The 22,372-nt window shown below is 54.3% G+C and overlaps 5 protein-coding genes across 9 annotated transcripts in view; 4 read left to right on the forward strand and 1 right to left on the reverse strand.

The window, feature by feature from the left end:
* Positions 1 to 13,759, reverse strand: part of nlgn2a (neuroligin 2a) — a 51,751-nt gene extending 37,992 nt beyond the window's left edge. For all 4 annotated transcript variants that reach the window (XM_061808321.1, XM_061808319.1, XM_061808320.1 and 1 more), the window contains exons 1-2: positions 13,621 to 13,759; positions 1,495 to 1,648 (exon numbers count right to left, since the gene is read on the reverse strand). The gene's annotated coding sequence lies outside the window, so the exon portion shown is untranslated. The remainder of the gene's footprint in view (positions 1 to 1,494; positions 1,649 to 13,620) is intronic.
* On the forward strand, positions 1,132 to 5,368 carry chrnb1 (cholinergic receptor, nicotinic, beta 1 (muscle)). The gene is made up of 11 exons (XM_061808333.1): positions 1,132 to 1,227; positions 2,092 to 2,225; positions 2,435 to 2,479; positions 2,544 to 2,653; positions 2,747 to 2,855; positions 2,967 to 3,111; positions 3,206 to 3,391; positions 3,457 to 3,680; positions 3,861 to 4,039; positions 4,677 to 4,824; positions 4,908 to 5,368. Exons 1-11 carry the CDS (start codon positions 1,167 to 1,169, stop codon positions 5,043 to 5,045), a joined length of 1,479 nt encoding a protein of 492 aa, XP_061664317.1. The 5' UTR covers positions 1,132 to 1,166; the 3' UTR covers positions 5,046 to 5,368.
* chrnb1l (cholinergic receptor, nicotinic, beta 1 (muscle) like) lies at positions 6,350 to 10,772 on the forward strand. Its single transcript, XM_061808347.1, has 11 exons — positions 6,350 to 6,490; positions 7,412 to 7,545; positions 7,615 to 7,659; positions 7,970 to 8,079; positions 8,156 to 8,264; positions 8,342 to 8,489; positions 8,567 to 8,752; positions 8,826 to 9,049; positions 9,480 to 9,658; positions 9,822 to 9,960; positions 10,109 to 10,772. Exons 1-11 carry the CDS (start codon positions 6,409 to 6,411, stop codon positions 10,247 to 10,249), a joined length of 1,497 nt encoding a protein of 498 aa, XP_061664331.1. The 5' UTR covers positions 6,350 to 6,408; the 3' UTR covers positions 10,250 to 10,772.
* cldn7a (claudin 7a) lies at positions 10,833 to 14,736 on the forward strand. 2 transcript variants are annotated; one of them, XM_061808344.1, is made up of 5 exons: positions 10,833 to 11,324; positions 12,476 to 12,611; positions 13,181 to 13,345; positions 13,490 to 13,574; positions 13,649 to 14,736. In XM_061808344.1, exons 2-5 carry the CDS (start codon positions 12,482 to 12,484, stop codon positions 13,815 to 13,817), a joined length of 549 nt encoding a protein of 182 aa, XP_061664328.1. In that variant the 5' UTR covers positions 10,833 to 11,324; positions 12,476 to 12,481; the 3' UTR covers positions 13,818 to 14,736. The 2 variants fall into 2 exon arrangements, with proteins under 2 accessions (XP_061664328.1, XP_061664329.1); XM_061808345.1 differs by lacking the exon at positions 10,833 to 11,324 and having other exon boundaries at positions 12,124 to 12,611.
* A 3,793-nt stretch (positions 14,737 to 18,529) lies between these two features.
* Positions 18,530 to 21,470, forward strand: ponzr4 (plac8 onzin related protein 4). Its single transcript, XM_061808346.1, has 4 exons — positions 18,530 to 18,598; positions 18,667 to 18,805; positions 18,912 to 19,066; positions 21,018 to 21,470. The coding sequence occupies exons 2-4, from the start codon at positions 18,697 to 18,699 to the stop codon at positions 21,135 to 21,137; spliced, it is 384 nt and encodes a 127-aa protein (XP_061664330.1). The 5' UTR covers positions 18,530 to 18,598; positions 18,667 to 18,696; the 3' UTR covers positions 21,138 to 21,470.
* The last annotated feature ends 902 nt before the right edge of the window (positions 21,471 to 22,372 follow it).

The following is a 22,372-nucleotide window of genomic DNA, read 5'->3' on the forward strand; positions in this document are numbered from 1 at the left end:
TCCTTCTATCGTCTCGTTCCCCCCCCCCCGAAGCAAATGCAGCACAAAAACTTACAGCGCGGTACGCTTTGCGACCGGCTTTGCCATCCAAATTGCCAGCTTGTCGCCGCCCTCGGCCGACGGGACCCCCGGCGCGCCGTCCCGGTTTGTCTCGCGTCCGTCCGCAAAAGGAGCGCACTTTGTACTACGGGGGGGGGGGGGGACGCTGCTGCCCAGTGTGGAAATACGGACACGAGAGCTCGGGAACAGTGTGGGTGTGTTGAGGATTTCCAAACGCACCGACAGGAACAGGATGAGCCCATGGACGGACGGGGCCTTCCATCTGCTGGCCTCCCTCCACCTGCTGCCAAAACCTCCAAATCCTCACCTCGCGTTTCTTTCGAAAATAACGTGCGCAAAGTCAAGGAGATCCCTGAATAAAAGGAAGATATTTGTATGATTTTAGCGGCGCTGGTCAGAGTGCTTTTCGGAGACCGGGACCAAAGTGACAAACGTTTCTCAAGAAAAGGAGGAGGGAAAAAAAGGAAAAAGTCCGTTTGGCACAGGAGTCCTTCACTGATTTAGCGCGTCTAGCGGCATCAAAAATTGATTTTCCGCCGACAACGTCAACGCTTTTCCATATCTCACTTGTTGCTGATGCACACGACGCCCACTAAAGAAATCATTTCGACGCCCACCCGTAAAACGCCACTCATCCGTTGCCGTTTTCCATTGGCACCGCCAGCGGATCGGAAATGCTGCTGGTCGCCGTTGAGCGCCGCCTCGCTCGCTCGCTTGTTTGTTTGATTGGTCGGTTGGACGGACGGACGGACGGACGGATGGAGGTCACCACCTAAAAACGCGTTTCACAAAAAGACTGCAAACCAAACGAGAGTTTGCCGTCGGTATGGACAGGATGGAAGGAAGGACAGAGAGAAAGGAAGGAAGGAAGGAAGGAAGGAAGGAAAGAGAGGAAGGGTTAGGCCATTTATCGTCACGACCCCCCCCCCCCCCCCCCCGTCGTAATCGGAGCAGTCGGCAGTTGGCCCGTCCGTCTGGGCCGAGTGACAGACAACAACAGACCTCTCGGACACAAAGTCGCACCCTCGGCCTCTCCGCTCGGCAACAACAAAAAAAAAAGACGGCGGACGAGCGGAAAAGGCGTTTTTTTTTTTTTTTTTGCCACCATGAAAATCTCAGACGTGCTCCTGCTGGTGTGTTGCGCGTGCGGCCTGAGTTCACCGGGAGGTAAGCGGCGGCGGACCCGTCGCGCATCGCCGAACACGAATCGGCCCCCGTGGAGGCAACCGAATGTCACACGTTGAAACAAGTTCAAAGGGCAGCCGTTGAGTAGAAATTGCGTAGATTGACGCGCTTTTTGCTAATCCTCCAAAAGACACGACGAAAGGTCGTCCAAACACGCGTGCGTGGCTCACGAAGGCGCGTGAAATATTGACGGCGACGTTATTCCTGGCAGCGGCTCAAAAGTGGTACGAGAAAACTTGTTCCACTTACCCGCCGGCTGGATCCAGACCAGTTGTTGGCACCGTTAGGTTACTCTGATCTGGAACGGCCGGAACTGCACGACCGGCGGACTTTTGCGGTCCTCGCAGAAAGGGTCCGGGTCCGGGTCAGGGGTTCTCACCTCACCGCATATATGTTTCAATTCCTGTCAACAGATATCAACACGGAAGATTATTTTTACTGAAACCAGACGTTCAATCTACAGTTTGGGTTGGTTTTTTTTTTTTTTTTCCCCTGATAATCTTGGAATCTTTTTGGTCTTACTGTGGCAAAAAGGCCAGCAGACTTCTGTTGGATCCCATACATCAATATTCACATTTTCATCCCAATTGAATATGCTAACATTTGACACGATTCAAAAGGTGGATTTCCCACAGCTAAATTCTGAGCCCGGCGGTCGGCCGGCGCCCAGTCCGGCCCCGCCGTACGGCGCGGCTCTTGCTCCGTGAAATTTGCGTCACAGATGCGGCTTGAAAATCACAGCTCGGAACCGATCACATCTCTTCGACCGGTGACCGAAAACCACAACTAACGCTAAACGGTTGTCAGCGAGGTCTGAGCGACGGCTTTGGCTTTGACCCGTTTCAGGAGCCGCGGATACGGAGCAGGCTCTCATGAAGCAGATCTTCACAAACTATAACCTGAAAGTTCGTCCTGCGCGCACCCCTGACGAGCGAGTGCTGGTCCGGGTGGGCATGACCCTCTCCTCGTTTGTCGGACTGGTGAGTTCAAACAAAGGGAAGCGAAGAACTCAAGAGCGCGTCGGACTCAGCCGGGCCGGTTCTGGGTCCGCCGAGCGTCCCAGCTGTCCGCCCGACATTCCTGACCGCGCTTTAAATAGCCAGTCGAGAGTTTACGTACGCGCGCCGGCCGTCGGCAAAGCACACCGAATACTTGATTGGCTTCTGCCTTGTTCTTCCCTTTCCTTCAGAATATGAAAAATGAAGAAATGAGCACCGTCGTGGTCATGAATTTGGTAAGCGCGAGTTCATCCAAAACAAAGCCATCTGGACTCGTTTTAAAAGCCACTTTGGAAACAGGAGTGGACCGATTATAACTTGTCGTGGGATCCCAAAGAGCACGACGGGATCGAGGTTCTGCGCATCCCCGCTTCCAAAGTGTGGCTGCCGGACATCGTTCTGATCAACAAGTGAGGCCCGGGCCGCGTCGGTGTCGTGACTTGACAGCGCGCCCGTCTGGTGCCGCCGCTCACCGTGTTGTTGTCGTCGGCGGCGGCTTGCAGCAACGACGGCGTGTTCGACGTGGCGCTGCGTGTTCACGTGCAGGTGTATAGCAACGGCAGGGTGACCTGGACCCCCCCGGCGCTCTACCTGAGCTCCTGCGGCGTTCGGGTGAGGGTTAGCTTTCGGCTTTGTTGTTTTGGCTTCACCGACGAGACGACACGCCTTTCTGTTTTGACGTCGCTCAGCTGGACGTCCGCGTTTGGTTTTCCCTCCACCCAGGTGACGTATTTCCCCTTCGACTGGCAGAACTGCAGCATGCAGTTCCGCTCCTACACGTACGACTCCACCGAGATCGAGCTGCAGTACACGCTGGATGCAAACGGCAACGAGATCCGGGAAATCCAACTGGACGAGGCCTTCAGCGGTGAGGCAAAGCACAACGCTCGCTGATCGCCGAAGCCCCGCAAACCCAAAAGCCCAGTACCCCTGACTTCCCCTGACTCCGCACGCGTCCCCAGAGAGCGGCGAGTGGCACATCAGACACAAGCCGTGCAGGAAGAACATGAACAACGACCTGTACGAGGACATGAGCTTCTACCTGATCATCGAGAGGAAGCCGCTCTACTACGTGCTGAACATCATCATCCCGTGCATCCTCATCACCGTCATCGCCATCTTCAACTTCTATCTTCCGCCCGACGCAGGTACGGCGCCACGCCAAACGAATAACCGCCGTCGACGACCATCCACGTCGCTCTCCGTCTGTCAGGTGAAAAGATGGGACTGTCCATCAACGTTCTGCTCACCCTCACCGTCTTCCTGCTGCTGCTGGCGGACAAAATCCCCGAGACCTCGCTGGGCGTCCCCATCATCGTCAAGTACATCATGTTCACCATGATCCTGGTCACCTGCTCCGTCATCCTCAGCGTGGTCGTGCTCAACCTGCACCACCGCTCGCCCAACACCCACATGATGCCCCTCTGGGTCCGCAGGGTGAGAACTCGGATCAAGGGAGGAGCCAGTTGGTGGTTGGTTTTCCCTCAACCAAACCTGAAGGGTCAATCAAGGGGACCTTCAGAGCCAACCGCTCCCTTCAGAATTCTGACCGCCCTTTCCAGCCTCGACGGACAAATGCGGTCTCATTTGGCCCAAACCAATGCCATTCCTCCTCAGATCTTCATCCACATGCTGCCCTCGTACCTGTGCATGCTGCGCCCCAAAGCGGAAGTGCCCCTGGCCCTCAAGGTGTTGCCCGCCCAGCGGGAGAAAAAGGTCTTCACCATCAACAAGGCCACCGACGAGTACTTCATCCGCAAGCCGGACAACTCCATCCTGTTCCCCAAGCCCGACAGGTGAGGCCGCCGCCGTTTGCGATGGCACACATTCAAAGTTTAGCCGCGTTTCTTTCGCCGCGGTAGGAAAACGAAAAAACATCGACGAGCGAAAGGTCAGGCCGGTGAGGGCCTCGGGGAGCGATTGATGAGTTCGGCTTTACCCGCACGAGTCGAAAGCACGAGAGGAAGGCAAACGAGTCTCTTCTCTCCGTCTTTCCGAACCCTGGCCTGAGGTCGCGGGTGCGGAAACCGAGACCAGCGGGCCGCATCGTAACCTGCTCCAAAAGCCTTTGAAATCATTACCGAGCCGGTCGGTGCGTGGGTCCGGGACGCAGACCGAGGCCGTCCTCTGGTGGAGAAAAAGCAGAATTGGAAGCAAGAACCGAAGCGCTAACTCTTCCCGCGGCTTCCGAAGCGCACCATCCATCACATGACAACGTGACAAATTTCCCGTCCCGATGTGATCAATTTCACATTTTCACACGAGGTTAAGCAGAAATAAAATGATTGCCATTTGGCAAAACAAAACAGGGCGATTTCTTCCACAACCCCGTGAAGGTGCACCGAGCTTTCGGAGAAACGTGACAAAGCCGCGTTGAGAAGCATTTAAGGTTGCGCCGAGACTTACCGTCAAGATTGGCGATTTTGTGCGCAGGTTCCAGGCGGAGGGCAAAACATCGGAGCTCAGGAAGTTCATCGACGGCCCCAGTAGCTACCTTTCGCTGCCCCCAGAACTCAAGTCCGCCGTCGAGGCCATCGCGTACATCGCTGAAGCTCTGCAGGCCGAGAAGGACTACGAAGCTGTGAGGTTCCTCCTCTCTCTCTCTCTTTGCCAAAGCTTAACCTTTGAGGCCGTTCTGATTCTGTTCCCCCCGATGTGTCTCAGCTGAAGGAGGACTGGCAGTACGTGGCCATGGTGGTGGACCGCATGTTTCTCTGGATTTTTGTCATCTTCACCACAGTGGGCACCTTGGCTATATTTATTAAGGCCAGCCTCAATCGCGCACCCACAGACCCTTTCTAGCTCCGGAAACCCGACACGAACTCTGGGCTTCTTCCTCTATTCTAGATGTAAATGTTGTGCCGGTTGAGGTCGGTCAGGCCCCGGATCCAGTCCGAACCGACAGCTCGACTCTTCGCAGATGAGCGGCCGGACCTTTCTTAATCCGAGGGCACAGACTAAAACCTCCCGGTCTTCGGGAAGGCCGGCGCCCAGAATCCAAGCCGGAACCTCAGAACTGAGAAGCAGATGTGCTTGGCGCTATTTCAATTCAGCCCCACAAATATTCACGCGTGTTCCTGTGTGCCGGCGCGGTGTTCAAACAAATAAACACGAGGCACGGCAGATGCCGGACCGGCCCAGCTGGGTTCTTTTCATTTCCATGTGTCACATGCTTTATGGATATTCCTGTGCCTAAACTAATCCTCATTGTATTCAAAGCACTTGCGTGTGTTTGTGCAGGGAGGCTATTCTTACGCCGCAGCTGTGGAATTCCCATCATATAGGCGACCTTTTGCCGTGTGCTTTTTCCTCGCTCTCCTTTGTTTTCTTCCCCGAGAATATTTTCTTTCAAGATCCGAACGGAGATAAATCTGTTGAGAGAATGTTTGCAAAACACACACACACACACACACCCTGGCACGACGATGGTTTCGTACAGCCAAAAACTGCTCGCCAGCCAATGGCAGGGCGGTTCATAAAACTAAATGAAAAGGGAGCACCCGGACTGTCTCCGCCGCCCGTGTCACCCAAGAACTTCTCCGGCGGGCAAGCGAAAGGCGGCCGGCCTGGCCCGAGAGCTTTTCCCCTTGGTGACCGTCAACCTCGAGCTGATTAATGGCCCGTCTCTGGAGTCCCTGAGCGGTACAAGGTAAACGTGATGGTCTGACCCGAGACGACAACGCTGGACTCTCTGGAGGCCTTCCTGTGTTTGCGCTAAAGGGCAAAGTCGGAAAAGGCACCTTCGAGTCAGATTCACCGTGGAGGAGCCACATGGGTGTTGAATGTACCTCAAGTGACAGAAAAGGCTCAGGCCACCCCCACGCAATGCGCTCCCCACCAAAAATATCTCCATAAAGAACCTGGGGCTAACCCTTGAGCCCATCACGCCGCTTCCTCTTGGTTTCTCCCCACCCGCCCGACATTCGGAGATTGGCGCACACCAACCGACGGGCTTCCCATTCCAAACGCATTCCACCCTGCCGCCACTCCCAGCGCCAGCACCCAATCGGGCCGTGGTCCCCCCCCACCCCGGCGTCCGAGTAGGATCTGAAGCGGGCGAAGAACGGACAACGGCGAGGGAGACCTTTGGTGGACCGAGAGCCGTCTCCTGTTCGGAGCTGCGTGAACCCGTGGGAGCTTCCTGGGGTCTCTGGACTTCCACAAGATGAGCGGACCAAATATCACGTTGAACCTTCACCTAAAAAGCAACCAAGTCGTCATCGTGTGCCTCTGTCTTTGTTTTGCCGGTAAGTGCACGACAAGTACACGACTGTTTTCGAAAATGATCCATTTGCGTAATTTACAATGGATTTGAGGTTGGGGCTTCCCCGCCTGGCTCCGGATAGCTTCTGCTCCCGTTCCACACCCTCGAACATTGGAAGCGACGAGTAGCTGGTCCACCTCTCGACTGATGAAGCGCTCCGTCCGAAGGTCACCCAAGCGCGCGCGGTCTGAACGACGGCAACATTTGAGCCAGTGTCGAGCAAAGGAACCAAAAAGCGCAGAGCGCTCCGATGCTTCCAAGCTATTTGAAGAACCGCTCGGCCACTTCTGCTTCTCGTCGGCAAGCCCTTTTTCTTTTTCGTTTTTCTTTTTTTTTTTTTTTTTAACACATCTCCGTGAAATGACATTTGACTATTACGCGCGCGTGCGAAAGTTGATTGTAAGGCAAAAAAAAAAAAAACACGAGGACGTTTTTCCGTTTAATGAAATCATTGTTTGCGAATGGGAATCTATTTGGAGCCCAGATGGCGCCGGTATCCCAGACATCCCTTTGATCCCGCTCCCCTGCTGCATGTCAATGACATGAGCTCAGTCACCTTTGGCGAGCCCAGCACCGACCGGCACCTGCCCCCGCACGACTTGGCGGTCCTTCTTCGTCTGGGCCGGCCGGGTCTCTTTGGAGCGCATACTTGGGTGTCCGCCTCCAAAGACTAATTGAGTGACAATTTGCTCTCTTTCGCTCTCTTCACTTCCTCCTTTAAAATCCGTAGCGCCACGTCTTTGCGGGTCGCCGTTTTCCCCTCGGAGTGCGCCAGTATCCCGCGGACCTGAGGCTCAGGTTTTCGTCGCAAAGATTCACTTCGGTCGAAGGCGACGGAAACGCACCCCTCGGCTCAATTTCTGATCCGCGTCCCTAACCGGATTTCTCGTGTGCGTTGGCCCAGGCGGCTCAGAAACCGAGCGGAGGCTTCACCAGAAGATATTCAAGGACTACAACTGGAAGGTGCGACCAGCTCAGTACTGGGAGGAACGAGTGACGGTGAGGGTCGGGATGACGCTGTCCCAGCTCGTCAGCTTGGTAAGCGCACTTGAGCACGTCAAGTGAGCCGTATAGACGGCTAACGGGTGACCTCCATCCCGACAACAGAATGAGAAGAATGGCGAGATGACCACCAACGTGTTCATGAATCTGGTACTGTATCAGGGGACTAACTCGCAGCCTCCCTCCAGCTACTTGCTCTTCTCTAAGGTTCACTTGTGACTTCTCGCGCCGTACGTCAGCTTTACCTTCACCGGCGCCGTCTTTTACGGGGCGAGGCAAATTTCTAAATTGGTGGGGCCTGGAATTGAAAGCGGTATGAATGAGGACCTGCCACTTCAATCATAACGGACGCTGGCAAACGGTAGGCAACGGTAGGCCGTCCACAAGTTAACGAGAGAGAAGCCATTCTGCGTCGCCCCGATCCGGGACCGTCAAGGTCAAAAGTATGGCGTGTCGGCAGGAGTGGAAAGACTACCGCTTGTCGTGGGACCCGAAGGATTACGACAACATCAATGTTTCGAGGATTCCCGCAAACAAGGTGTGGCGCCCCGATGTCTACCTCATCAACAAGTGAGTGCTTGCTCAATTTCTTTTCGAAAACCCGACAAGTTGAAAAGAGGCCGTACGTCTTTTGTCTTCTCCCCAGCAACGACGGCCAATTCGACGTGGCTTTGTACGTCAACGTCTTGGTGCACAGTGACGGCACCGTCAACTGGCTTCCGCCGGCCATCTACCGCAGTTCTTGCTCGATTGAGGTGACGTCTTTTTGTGTACTTCTACTTGGACCTCCTTCGGCCTCCTCGCGCTTTTCAGCCAGCAAAATCTTCCGCAGGTCGCGTACTTCCCCTTCGACTGGCAAAACTGCAGCATGGTTTTCCGCTCCTACACCTACGACGCCTCGGAAGTGGAGTTGCAGTACTACCTGGACGACGACGGAAAGGAGATCCGCGAGGTCGTCATCGACGAGAACGCGTTCACGGGTGGGTGTGGGACTCGGCCCGGATGCACTGCGCAAAGTCCTTTGCTGACTTTCTGTCCGCTTCCTGTTGCCCCACAGAGAACGGCGAGTGGAACATATGCCACAAACCCTCGAGAAAGAACGTCAGGGACGACCTGTACGAGGACATCACCTTCTACCTGATCATCGAGAGGAAGCCTCTTTTCTACATCATCAACATCATTGTTCCTTGCATCCTCACCAGCGTCTTGGCTATTTTCGTCTTCTACCTGCCCCCCGGAGCAGGTGCGGAGCTGACGCGATCTCGTCCTCGCCCGCAAAGGACGACGCGTCCGAACGTCTCGTCCTTCGTTCCTAGGGGAGAAGATGACCCTCTCGATTTCGGTTCTCATCGCCTTGACCGTCTTCATGCTTCTGCTGGCGGACAAGGTCCCCGAGACGTCGCTGGCCATCCCCATCATCGTTAACTACGTGATGTTCACCATGATCCTGGTCACCTTCTCCGTCATCCTGAGCGTGGTCGTCCTCAATTTGCACCACCGCACCCCCGGCACCCACATCATGCCCAGCTGGGTTCGCGGCGTGAGTTTCTTCTTCTTTGCCTTTGTGCTTTAAGCCGATGCCGGTCGGTCCGTCCTCTTCCATCTCTTCTCGTCGCCGGCCCGCTTCGCCTTTCCCGGCGACGCCCGCGATCCGCGTTTTGACCTCCTACCTAGCGGCTCCATTTGGATCGTCCTCTGCGTATGTCTACTTGAGGGAAGTGTGGGAAAAAAAAAAAAAACAAACAAAAGCCCGAGCAATCAAGAAGACACTAAAACGTCCTCCCTTGTGGCCGCGTGCTCGTGACAAACTCGACGGATTGAAATACGTTTCCGCGAAATTGCCCACAAGTTCTCGAAAGTCGCACGCAAAGTTTTCCGCTTGCAACATTTGCACACTTCCCCCGCTGAACTTCTTTCCAGCTGCATACTTTGCACCCGCTCACCCTGTCCTCTCGACTTTGACCTTCTAGTTCTTCATCCATTTCCTGCCCAAGTACATCGGCATGACCCGGCCCGGGCCGGAGGAGCCTGTTTTGAAGGAAGACCCTCGTGACCCTGCACCCGCGCCAAGCTTCAACGGACGGCGGCCTGGAGGAGAGTATTTCTTTCGCAAGATCAACCCCGATCTGGTCGTACCTTGGAGAGGCAGGTAAAGTCCTGCTACCGCTACTGTCGCCGCACAATCCTCACTTTCAGTACATCCAACACAAGCCGAGCTGAGACCCAGAGCCCGCCCACAGCTGTCAAGTCCGGAGTACCAGGGTGAAAGGCTTCGCTTTCAGATTTCCCGTCTCTCCCTCATCTCCTTTTAGGTGCGAGAGTCCGGTGCGGCTTCAAAGGCTCCCGGGGACGGAGGGATTCTGCCTGATCCTTCCCCCGAACCTCAAGTCGGCCATCGCCGCCGTCACGTACATTGCCGTGCAGCTGAAGAAGCAAGACTCCGACGATTCGGTGCGAAACGTGGCTCCCTCCATCCCGGGGGTTCTCCCATTTCTTGCCCGACATTTTTGCTCTTTTTGCTTCCGGCACGTGTTTGCGAGTGCCCGGGACCTTCCGTCGGCTCGTCCATTTCTGACATCTCGTTGTGTTGTGTGCGCAGATGACGGAGGACTGGCAGTTCATCGCCCTGGTGGTGGACCGTCTCTTCCTGTGGCTTTTCGTCATCACCACCACCTTGGGCACCTTAGCGATGTTCTTGGATGCCAGTTTCAACTACACGCCTGACGACCCTTTCCCGTGAAAGGGCGTCACGGATTCCGTTCGAGCACCGGCTCCGGGGTTGTCGTGCAGGTGTTTCGGGTTAACCCTACCGTTCCCTACCTGGGGTTAACTTAACCCTGACCTGATCAGGGTCACATCGGGGAAAACGGCCCATTACTTTGTACGGATCGGACTAGTTCCAGGTTATCGTCACTTATTTTTTGCAAACTGCTATTTGTATTTGGGAAAAAAAGTCATCACAAGGAATTCAAATTCACGCTTCTAGCTGAGCTAGCATTCGCGCGGTAAACGGCTGCCAACTTATTTGAAATGGGATGTTACTTTAAGAATGTAAATGTTCTCAGATTGAAGTTTTATTTTTGGAATTAACAATCAATTACAAAAAAAAGAAATAAAAAGTCAGAAAGAAGCGATGAATGTGCGTTCAGCAGAAATGAGCCTCGTCCCGTGCCGCTTCCGGAGCCCGTCAGCTTCGCTCCGTTTACGCTTTTAGGAACGATGACAAAAACGAGTTGCACAACAACAACCCGGTTGTGACGTCGCCGACCTATTTTCGTACTCGCCGGAATGCAGCGAGAGGTCGGCGGGACCGCGCGATTGTTGCAAATGTGTTATTTACGCCACATGTCAGGAGAGAGAGAGGAAGGCCCCTCGTTATCTCCAGACAAGGAGAAGGAGACCGCGGGACAGCGCCACAGTCCAGCGGCCCCCGTTCCGCCGCTTCTCCGCTCCACACGAGTCCGGCCGCACAAGGAGCAAAACAACGGCCGAGAAGAAAAGGGCGCCGTCGCGTTTGAGCTTTTCAGGCAAAAGCCGTGCGTGGGCGCTTTTTCGCTAATGCCTCGCTAACTTCCAGAGACACTTGTGGGACTTCACTCGTTTGATTAGCCCCCCTTCTGGTGCACTTTGGACCAGGAGGCGGCCGCAAAAATGTGGGGGGGGGGGAGTGGGGGGGGGCAATGCTGTAAGTGCTCGTCTGCTCGAGTACAGAAAAGAAACGTGAAGCGCAAGAAGAAAGCAGGGAGGGGGTGGCTACGGAGGACAATGCGGCGTTTTTGTCTTCTTTTGCGAGCCGAGACCGTCGCATAAATCAGGTAACCAATGGCGACAACATTGCTAGGCCCCAGACTGGCCGCGGCGGCTCCTCTTCGTCATCCTCTCAGAGGTGGGAAAGAGACAACAAATCCGGGGGGGGGGGGGGGGGGTCCCAGGGCAACAATAAGGCATTTCTCGTCAGAGGTCAAGTAGAAAGCGAGAATGAGCTGGTGGCGCCAAACGCACCGATCCCCAAGCGGTGGGCCGTTTGTGCCCACTTGGGTCTGAAGGAAATCAAAAGAAAGTTTGGTCAACGACATTGGAACTTCACCTACCGGTAGGGGGGGATAAAAAAGAAATCTCTCCGTTCGTCCATCGAGTTTCCGTACCGCTGACACTAAAAGAAAAGTCTCCGGCGGCCGGAATACATCCGAGCAGGTCGTAGCTGGGCTTTTTTTTCCACGCAGAGACGACGGGGCGCTCTAAAGCAAGCCGCATCAGCGCAAAGCCCCCCGTCTGCGTGACGGACAGATCGATAAAAGCCCCTCCCTTGCTTCCTCTGTCTTTGTGACATGCGCGCACTCGTGGCCGACAACGAGGCGCTCGACTATCCGAAGGGAAGATGCAATTTGGGGCTTTACAAATCCAAATTGTCCTTCTTTGGTCGAAATATCTTTGGGTCTTTGTTGCTGGATGCTGTAAATCTGCTCCGAGGTGTTTATTGTCTGTGTGGGGAGCCGGGGTGGGGGGGGGGGGGGGTGGGTGAGGGGGTCTCCTCCATCTGGGTCACTACGCATTTTACATACTCATGGGGGGGGGCAAACTCTGCAAAAAAAACAAAGCAAAAAAAAAAAAAAAAAAAGCCAAACAAACAAAGTGAAATCCCTCCCGAGCACGGCAGAGGACAGAAAGGAAGGCGTCGAGGCAACCTGCCGCTTCGGAGGGAAGGTTTCCCGGCAGCCAGTCCACGCACGGCAACAACACACACCCACATCTCGCATGCCCATCCCCAAAAAGACCCCTCCGAGCACACACAAGTGCCCGTTGCACAGCGCTCGCACGCAACCGCGGGACTCGCGATCGGTTCTGGAGAAGAGGCCTGGTTTCTTTTCGGCAAGGACAAATGGCCAACTCCGGTGTTCAACTTTTGGGCTTCTTCATGTCGCTGACGGGCGTCGCGGGCCTGATCGTCGGGACCGTCCTGCCCCAGTGGAAGATGTCGGCCTACGTCGGGGACAACATCATCACGGCCGTGGCCATGTACCAGGGACTGTGGATGTCTTGCGCCTTCCAGAGCACGGGACAGCTCCAGTGCAAGATCTACGATTCCATCCTGCAGCTTGACAGTAAGCGTCGTCAAGACCGTCGAACTGCTGCGCGTTTATCTTGGCGGTGGGCTCGGACGACGGGACGCGCCCAAAGAGGGGCTGTCAAAAGCGGGATTTTGCTGCGCGCGAACGATCCGATCAATACGCTTCGAGCGGCCATATGAGAAAACCGTGCAGGTGCTTTTGCGCAAACCAGCCCCGGCCCCCCTTTCGACACAAAAACACTTTGGGCTTGCTTGATGACAGAAAAAGTTCAACGACGCGCCGTCCGACAGAAACTTTCGACGGAAGCTGGTACGGGCACACGAAGGGCTTCCCCGCTTCCAAACAAATAGCGACCCCGCCACGGCACCGGGAGGGCGAGGTCTTGCGCGGGCCGGGCCGGACTGGCACAGACCGGTTGGAGGTGGACGGAGACAAAGGAAGGTTCGCCGGGGCGGGGGCGGGGGCGGGGGGCGGCAGGGCCCGTCGTATTTCCAAACGTGGCGCCGCGCCCTCGTAAGCCACAGTTTCCTTTTCCAGGAAGAGCGACCCGACCCGATCGGTCGAGCGCCTCCCTCGTCCTAACGCGTTTGGATCCTCTCCAGGTTCTCTTCAGGCCACCCGGGCACTGATGATCGTGGGCATCATCGTGTCGGTGGCGGGCCTGGGCGTGGCCTGCGTGGGCATGAAGTGCACCACCTGCGGGGGGGACGACAAGCTCCGCAAGGCCCGCGTGGCCATGACGGGCGGCATCATCCTGCTGGTGGGAGGTGAGTTGGGAGGGCTCGCTTGGAACCGCGCGGGCGGCAAAAAGTACGGAGGCGGAGGCGGAAGCAAGCGTGCCGAAACGAGACTCCGAGCCAACCCGTGGGCCAAGCGCAAAGCTGAACGCATGGTCTGACGGCTCCTTTCAGGGCTGTGCGCCATCGTGGCCTGCTCCTGGTTCGCGCACAACGTCATCCGGGCCTTCTACAACCCCTACACGCCCGTCAACACCAAGTAAGCCTCGCCTTTCTCGGCTCCTTTTCACACGTCGAGCGTTTACCTCATACCGCAACGCTTGACGGGCGCAGGTTCGAGTTCGGCGCCGCCATCTTCATCGCGTGGGGCGGCTCCCTCCTGGACGTCTTGGGCGGAGCCGCGTTGGCCGCCTCTTGTCCGCGGAAGAAGCGGGCGTCCAAGTACCCGTCGGCGGCTCCTTCCCGCTCCGGGCCTGCAAGCGGCAACAAGGAATATGTCTGAATGTCTGTCACGTTTCGCAAAAACAAACAAAAACAAAAACAAAAAAAAAAATGGGACTTTTTGTTGTTTGTGCATTTCATGACTGCTTGTCGTCGCGCTTGCGTAATTATGAGCGGGGCGGACGCTCGTTTGACCTGCCGCCCTTTCCGTCGTCACTCAGATGCCTTTCAAACTATTTATTTGGCCAATCATAGGATGACTTTTACACGTCCAACTTTCTAGGTCATATTTCGCACAACCATTTTTTTCCCCTCTTTTGTTATATTTAAAATACAAATCGTAGCGGATCATACGCAGAAATAAAGGCATTGTTACATTTTATGCAACACGGCGGTCCACCCCCCCCCCCCAAACGAGGTCACGTGAACAGGAGCGGCCTCTCCGTGGGTCACATGATGCCGCGTTCAAAAGAATGTTGCCATTTTTTTTCCACACATTTTCCTCTGCAAAGATACTTTTTATTTCTCCGCTTGCACATGGAAAGGTTGACCACTTTCATGCACATCAAATAGCCAAAATACATGAAATATTACAAGCCCTTCAAAATTGGAAAAAAAAAAAAAAAAAAGTCACATTATACCAGCATCAGCACCTCAGGACAGTAATCATCATCATCATCATCATCATAATAATAATAATATGAATAGTCATTCAAATCAGTTGGTGCTGCTTGTCAAGATGCTCTTTGAGGAACATGCCAAAGAATTTTCAAAACCTTCAACTCCACTCGGCACGCAGGCGACAGCATTGGGGAGGACGCGCCGCGGCTTCCGCGCGTCGAACCGTCCCGAAAAACTTCGCCCGTGACAAACTAGCGACCGGGGTGCCCATGCAGTTTTTCTTCACATTTTACAAACAAAATGTCATCAATGAGATTTGGTCAATAAGCACACGACCGGTGTCGACGGTAGGGGGGGGTGGGGGGGGGGGCAGCCGTTGTACCAAAAAAACAAAAAAAAAAAAAGGGGGGGGGGGCAAGCGAGGGGGCTCCGAGCCGCAAAAGCGTCACTGCAAGCCTGCACCGACCGGCTCGACAACCCGCGGGGCCAGTTTCAAGTCCGAGATGAGGCGACGTCAACATCTTGCATTTTACAAAGACGCCGGGGGAGGCTTCCCGGTTCAGGACAAGGGGGGGGACACGGGACACTGGCCGTTGTTGTTCATCATGTCGTCCAACACTTCGTCGTCCAAGTCCACTGAAACAAAAAAAAAAAAAAAAAAAAAAAGGTCCAGAGTCAAACCCAGAAGCTAAGGACTGCGGGGCAGACGCGCCCCCCCGCGCTTGTGTTCAAATCTGCAGCGCCGAGAGCCTCACAACAGTCTGACGAGTTTTGCGTCATCTTTTTTGTTTTCTGTGACGTTTGCCATTGGGCGAGAGCAGCAAAAAAAATAAAAATGAACGGGAAAAATGTGGGGTTGTTGTTTTTTTTTTTTTTTTGGAAGACTGCTCGTAGCTAAAAGATGAGCTTTCCCCCCCAACCCCCCCCCCTCGCTATCTCGTTTGAAAGTTACATTTGTGGGCTTGTGGAGTCCCACCTTTCTTGGAGCGACCAATCTGACCCAGCTTGGGGGCCCTTTGGCCGAGCCTCTGGGGGTTGTGACCATCGGGGGGGCCTTGGCCTCGGCCGCGCTGGGCCTCGGGTCCGGGCTGCCGCGGGGGGCTCGCGGGGGGGATGAGCTCGGGAATTCCAGAAGCGCCGTACATGTGGGCGGGGGAGAGGCGACGCCTGTCTCGGCCGCCAGGTGTCCCCACAGGCCAGGAAGACGAGCTCGGCTGTTGTTGCGCCTCACTTCCGGAATGGCTCTCCCGATTCACCGCGCGGATCCGACAGCTTTCTCCAAACACTCGAGACCCTTTTGTGCTGCCCAAAAACAACAACAGCACCAAAAACCCCGCTGATATGATATGTAGCACATCCTCTCCGGCCTATTGAATGACGTCAACAAGTTTGTCAGAGCGAAAATGGCCCCGCTGACATCGAGCTGACCGTAAATAAAAGCTCAGCATTCGAGCGAATATTACCTGAGCTCGTCCTCAAAAGGGTGAACAGAAACGAGCCTCTTCCTCTTCTTCTTCTTCTTCTTGTCGTTGCTTACTGGAGCAGCTCGGGCGGCTTCATCGAAAGGAGCCTCCCGTGCATGGTCGCGTTCAGGTCCACTCGCTCCCGAGCGCGCCGCTGACGCCCGCACGCTCCATTCTCCGAACTTGAACCGGAGGAGGAGCTGCGGAAGTGCGCCCGTGACGTCACTCGAACGCCACCCAATGGGAATGGGCGACACGCTTCGAGCATCCTGAGCCCCCCATCCCCAAGTCCACAGTCCCAATCCACAAATGAGTAGTACGATGTTCCATACTTCAAATCAAAGCAATCCTAATAATCATCGGAATGGGGTTCAGAACTTGGGTCATAAATGCTCGACAGGTGATGTAGGAACACTTCCCCCCCCCCACCCCACCCCCACCCTGCATCTGTTTGAGCAAAAGTCTCACAGTTTGGTTGAAGATTTGCAGACTTTCCATTTTGCTTTTTTTTTTTTTTTTTTTTTTTGTCAAGTTCACAACTCAAAATGGAAGAAGGGCGAGAAACTCGAGCAGCGGATTTGTTTGGGTCGGCGGAGTCACGCGGGAACGCTCCGTGTTGACGCCAAAATGAGGCGCTGAATAAACGGAAAATACTTGACGTGGTCAAAAGGAAAGACTCGGAGTCACAAGTCACCAGGAGGAGATGATTGATGGAAGACTCTTCAGCTATTAAATGCTGACTTGGGGGGGGGCTCATCCGGTCCACTGACTTCTGGTACAAAAGGTCCACACGTACTCGGGCGTTAATGAGTAAAAACATCGGTCAGCGCGTGCACAAAACGTCCGTCAGCAAGCCCCGATTCGAGCGCTGGTGTCCAACTACAAAGCAAATGACGCATTGTGCATTACAACCCCCCCCCCCCCAAAAAAAAAAAAAAAAAACAACAACAACTGCCTTTAAGGCCGTCCGCTACTTTAATGCTACCAAAATCTGGGAAACAGCATAAACAGGCTCATGGCAAGACGTGGAAACAATCTAAGAAAACTCATCCGGCCATCCGAGGTCAGGTCACAGGGGGAGCGCCCGGACTTCCCTGTCCCGGGGGGGGGGGGGGGATCCTTCTCAAGAACAGGGACCACCGCTCCAGAGGCATCTCGACCGGGACACCCCCACAACATCCAGAACCTTTAGGAACTCCGGGCCCATCACCGACCCCAGAGATGGAGGGGAGCCCGGCTCAGAGAATCGAGGAAGGTCTTCCGAGTATTCTCCACACCGACTCGCAGCGTCCTGACGACGGTGTCGACGGCGGGCCGCTTCCTCCTCCTGAGACGCCGGACGGTGGACCGGAATTCGTCAAAGTCTTTCTCCCCTGCCCGACTTTTTGCATCAGCTTCCACCGAAGCGCCCATTCAGCTGGTCCAAAAATGCCCAATTGGACTCCTCCTCCTCCTTCAGCTCACCGTCGGTGTCCGCCCGTGAAGGTGTAGAACCATCTCGAGAAAATATGGACGGCGCCACAGCAAAAGGATCTGAATTCATATGGCTGCGTTTCTTCTTTTCATAAAATCCGCAAACATTTCAACAATGGGGTGTTGTGTGTCGAGTGGGGGGTGGGGGGTGGGGGGTACACTTGAGGGATTTTCACAAATGTCTGCAATATAACGTTGAAAAATTCAAGGGGGTCTGAAGACTTGGCGTTCGTACTTGGATCATTGTCTGCGGTGTGTGACAAGAGACGTACTTCGGCTTGATGGGAACTCGAAGTCCCTTTTCAGTTTCCAGCAATCCGAGATGAAACAAGATCCAAAAATCAGCGCAAACGCGAACGGGCGTCGAGATGAGCAGGAGGACTTTTGCCGCGGCCGCGCTGCAGAGTTGGAGCGCCGCCACGAACGGCGGAGGCGGCTCCGACGGTTTCGGTCACGGATTTGTCGGATCCGGCCGGGAGTTTTGGCTCGGGGACTGCCGCTTTCATTTGCTTGACGCTCCGCTCATCGGCGGAGAATCTTGCGTCCGGATCTGCGCGGATTTGGAAGGCGTTGCCAGTCCGTCGGCTTTGGAGGGGAGCCTCCCACTCGTGTACGGAGGCTATCTTGGCTCCGGATGCCCGCAGAGCTCAAGAGAAGAGCTGCCGAATCCCACGCCTCGTCTTCTTCGGCCGCCATCTTTTCCTCCGACAAGTACGCGGCACCGCCTGGCCTGCGGGGGGGCACACTCGCTCTGAACCGCAGGGCCTCACCTGACCTTCCCTGAGCCAAGTCACCCATTTCGCAGTTTTTCCCCTCAAACGGCGCCGAGGTGTCTTTCGGTGTCTTGGGCTAGCGAAAACATTTCTTTACAAATGAAAATAAAGACATAAAAACGAGACGGCGATCCTAAGAACTGCTGCGCTCTTTGACGTTTTTTTTTTTTTTTACTCCCAAATAAAAGAAGAAACCCACAATTTCCGATGATGTGCAATTCTAGTTTTGATTCGTCCATCGGCGCAAACGGGGACGGCATCCTCGCCGAAAGGTGTCGAATCGAGACATCGGTGCTCATTTCAATGACGCGTAACGTGCGTCTTTCCACATCAATATTTTGCATCTAATCACGGGAATCGGTCCGCTTGACACCGTCCAATTTGGTCGTCGCACGCGAGCGAGTGGGCCGGCCCGACCAGTTTTCCCTTAGAAAAGAAGCAGCGCCTCGGGGGCGAGCGCATTCGTCGCCGTCTCTTCAGGCCGGAGCTCGTCTGACTTCCACTCGCGTCGAGTAAGTTACCCTTATCCACTTTGCATCTCGCGTGTCGGTGAAGTCTCGGGTCACGTTCCCGCTTGAAGTGTTCCAAGTCTTTGGGAGGGAGCGCAAGTATGTCGCAGCACGTGAACCAACCCAAGGCCTTCACCGTGACCGCCGTGAGCAGCCTCAGCAACCGCTGGAGCTCGGACATCTGCGACTGCTTCGACGACCTGCCCCAGTGTGAGTCCGCTTCTCCGTCCGTGCGCAAACCGCGGCGAGACCGGGGGTGACGGCTTCGTCCCGGGTGCTTTTTCGGAGAAAAGTCACCTCGATCTATTGTCGCCAGGCTGTTTCGCCTTCTGGTGCCTTCCGTGCTTCACGTGTAAGACGTCGCACGACGCCGGCGAGTGCCTCTGTCTGCCGTTGCTGGACGCCTTCGGGGTCGTCCCGCCCATGACCACCGCCCTCAGGGTGTCCGTACGCCAGCGCTACGGCATTCAGGTACGCAAGCAGAAGGGAGCAAAACTACTCCAAAACGGGGGGGGGGGGGGGGGGTTGGGTAAAAAGTTGAAATGCCAGCCTTTTGCGACAACCTGCCCACCATTAACCTGACTTGAAAACCCGGAAAACGCAATTGGATTTGCCTTGAAATCTTTTTCATCGCCATTCCAAACCGCTCACAATTCCTTCCCCTTTGTGGAAAGGCCCAGTTCAAAGCCAACAACCAACAACCGTGTTGAGCTTACAGTGAAGAAAATAAATATTTGAACCCCCTGCTATATTGCGAGTTCTCCCACTTGGAAATCACGGAGGGGTCGTGGGTCCACGTCTGCTGTGAGAGAGAGAGAGAGAGAATCTAAAAAGAAAAATCCAGAAATCACAATGTGTGATTTTTCTTTTTTTTTTTTTTTTTTTAAACCATGTATTTGTGCCATACAGCTGCATTATAAGCATTTGAACACCCGTCTATCGGCGAGAATTCTGTGACCTGCTCGTCCACGTATTATCCTGAATCAGATCGGGAAGACTCCAACTTGGAACACGGCCAAGACCAAAGACACCACAGACAAAATTGTCCAACTCCATCCACACGGCTGGAAAGGGCTACGGAGAAATTGTAAATTAGCTTGGCGAAAAAAAACGGAAGACGCTCCACCCACGTGGGGTCAAAAACCATCTTTAGAAAGGTGAGGAATCAGCCCAGGACTACGCGACAGGACCTGGTCAATGACCTGAAAAGAGTTTCCGAGGCGACGTCGTGGTTTGGAATCGTGCGTGGCACGGAAGGTTCCCCTGCTTAAACCGGCGCACGTCTTCACCTTGCCAATGACCGTTTGGACGATACAGAGGAGTCGTGGGAGAAGGTTTTGTGGTCAGATGAGGCCAAAATGGAACTTTTTGCTCATAATTCCACGAACCGAATGATGAGTTCCATCCCAAGAACACCGTCCCTACTGTGAATCACGGGGGTGGGAGCATCATGCTTTCTGCAGCTGGGACAGGACGAGGAGAGGATGACGGCCGCCATGTATTGTCAGATTTTGGGGAACAACCTCTTTCCCCTCAGTCAGAGCATTGAAGATGGGTCGCGGCTGGATTCTTGCAACACGACAATGTTGAAAAGCACGAAGCGCGCAGCCGGGAAAACAAAGGAGTGGCTCCGGGAGAAGCAGATCAAGGTTCTGGCGCGGCATCCCCAGTCTCCAGAGGGAGCTGAAAACTCCGTCCGGTCTAGAGGAGATCTGGTGGAAGGAGCGGGCCAAGATCCCTCCTGCAGTGTGCGCAAACCTGGTCAACGACTACAGGAAACGTTTGACCTCTGTCGTTGCAAACAAAGGCTACTGGAACAAATGTTGTCATTGGTTTTCTCAGGTGTTCAAATACTTATTTGTAAAAAAAAAAAAAAAAAAAAAATCATACATTGCGTTTTCTGGATTTTTTCTTCTTCGATGATCTCGCTCACAGAGGACAGGACAGAATTTCAGACCCCTCCATGATTTCGAAGTGGGAGAACTTGCAATATAGCAGGAGGTTCAAATACTTCTTTTCCTGACAATGCTCATCGCCGAGAGGCTTTTTGCTTGCTTGTTTGTTTTCAGATGGAAGTCAAGCCTTAGACAAGACGGAGGGAAATGGGGAACATTTTTTGAAACACCAGCACAAAATCTTCAGACTTTTCCCCCTGAAGTAAAAATATACAAACACATGGAAGGACAGCCAGTTGGACGGGGGTGTGCACACTTTTGCACCCACACCATCTCAGCCTCTTGAAAAGATGTTTTGAAAAAAAAAATTTACGGGTGTTACGCCTTTTTTTTTTTTTTTTTTAAGATGACAAAAAGCTGGCATTTGAACGGGGGTGTGCGGACTTTTCCTCCCCACTCTTATCTTTGACCAATACGTAGCAGATGCATGCACTTGCGTGTCACGAACGAGCGCATTTTGTCCACAGGATACAGTTTGCCACGACTGCGTGTACGCTTGCTGCTGCGGACCCTGCACCTGGTGCCAAATAGCCCGAGAAATCCAAGCCCGACGGAACCCCGTCACGTTCGTCAACATGGCGTCCTGAAAAATTAAAAAAAAAAAAAAAAAACCCAAAAACGCCTGCCGTCATTCATCCTTGCGGCGCAGAATACATCCGGTACATTCTGGGACACGCTGTCCTTTTCTTTCGATCTGTTCCATCTGGTCTGGTCTCCGGTTCGTCGCCGTTTTTGGAATGTGGCCGAGCAGCTGATTAAAAAGGTGGCGAAAGAAAAGTCGGCGGGCGATGGTGAAATCACTTCATTTTGCTTCTTGACTCCTCCTGCTCCATTTGCATTGTCACGGTGGGGGACAAAGTAACGAGTCAGCACCAGCTCCAAATTCTCATTTGGAACGGATATGAAAACTGCATGAATTTTATTCTCCTGTCCCCCCGTAAACATTCGGTGTCAAACCCAAGGCCCGGGGGGGGGCCGTATTCGTGGTTTGACCTGGCCCGCAAAGGCAACTGCTCGGGTGTCCACAGTCGAATTTCAAATTGCGACCTCTTAAATGATGGAATTCATGCGCTTTGTGTTCCTAAACATGAACAATAAGTGGAAAAACCCGTTAGCCTTGAGTTCCGATTCCAGAACCCGGTCGAAAATTTGTGAACATGATGAGGCGAACAAGGAATTTGATGGTTTCCCGTTCGTAGCGGCCCTCCGAGGGAAGCGCGACGACAACGGCAAAAAAATGACTTTGACGCGCTCGCTTTGTATGAACACCGAGCATCCTGTGAAATGGCCGCAAAATGAGCGCAGCGCAATTGCCGGAAGGAAGCCGGAGCGGGTCAAGCGAGCGCAACCGGAGCCTGAGCGGCTTCCGACCCCGACCTTGAAGCGGGATCAGGACTTTGGAGGCTCACGTCAGCGATTCTCTCACTCTCTTCTCCCTCTGCGACGCGGACTCGACGTTTCCTGCGGGATTGCCGCGTCGGAGGCCTGGAGGAATTCGACGGAATTTTCCAGTCCGCCGAGTCGGCATCGTGGATCCACTGACAACACGTCAAACGCCATATTTGGACTTCATGGGAGAGATTGACTCCACTTTTTGCGATCCTTCCTTCCTTCTTCTTTTCCTTTCGGCTTGTCCCGTTAGGGGTCGCCACAGCGTGTCATCTTTTGCCATCTTAGCCTATCTCCTGCATCTTCCTCTCTCAACACGCCAACCGCCCTCATGTCTTCCCTCACCACATCCATAAACCTTCTCTTTGGTCTTCCTCTCGCTCTTTTGCCTGGGAGCTCCATCCTCAGCATCCTTCTACCAATATACTCACTC

The sequence above is a fragment of the Syngnathoides biaculeatus genome, chromosome 21, assembly GCF_019802595.1.
Source record: "Syngnathoides biaculeatus isolate LvHL_M chromosome 21, ASM1980259v1, whole genome shotgun sequence".
Taxonomy (NCBI): domain Eukaryota; kingdom Metazoa; phylum Chordata; class Actinopteri; order Syngnathiformes; family Syngnathidae; genus Syngnathoides; species Syngnathoides biaculeatus.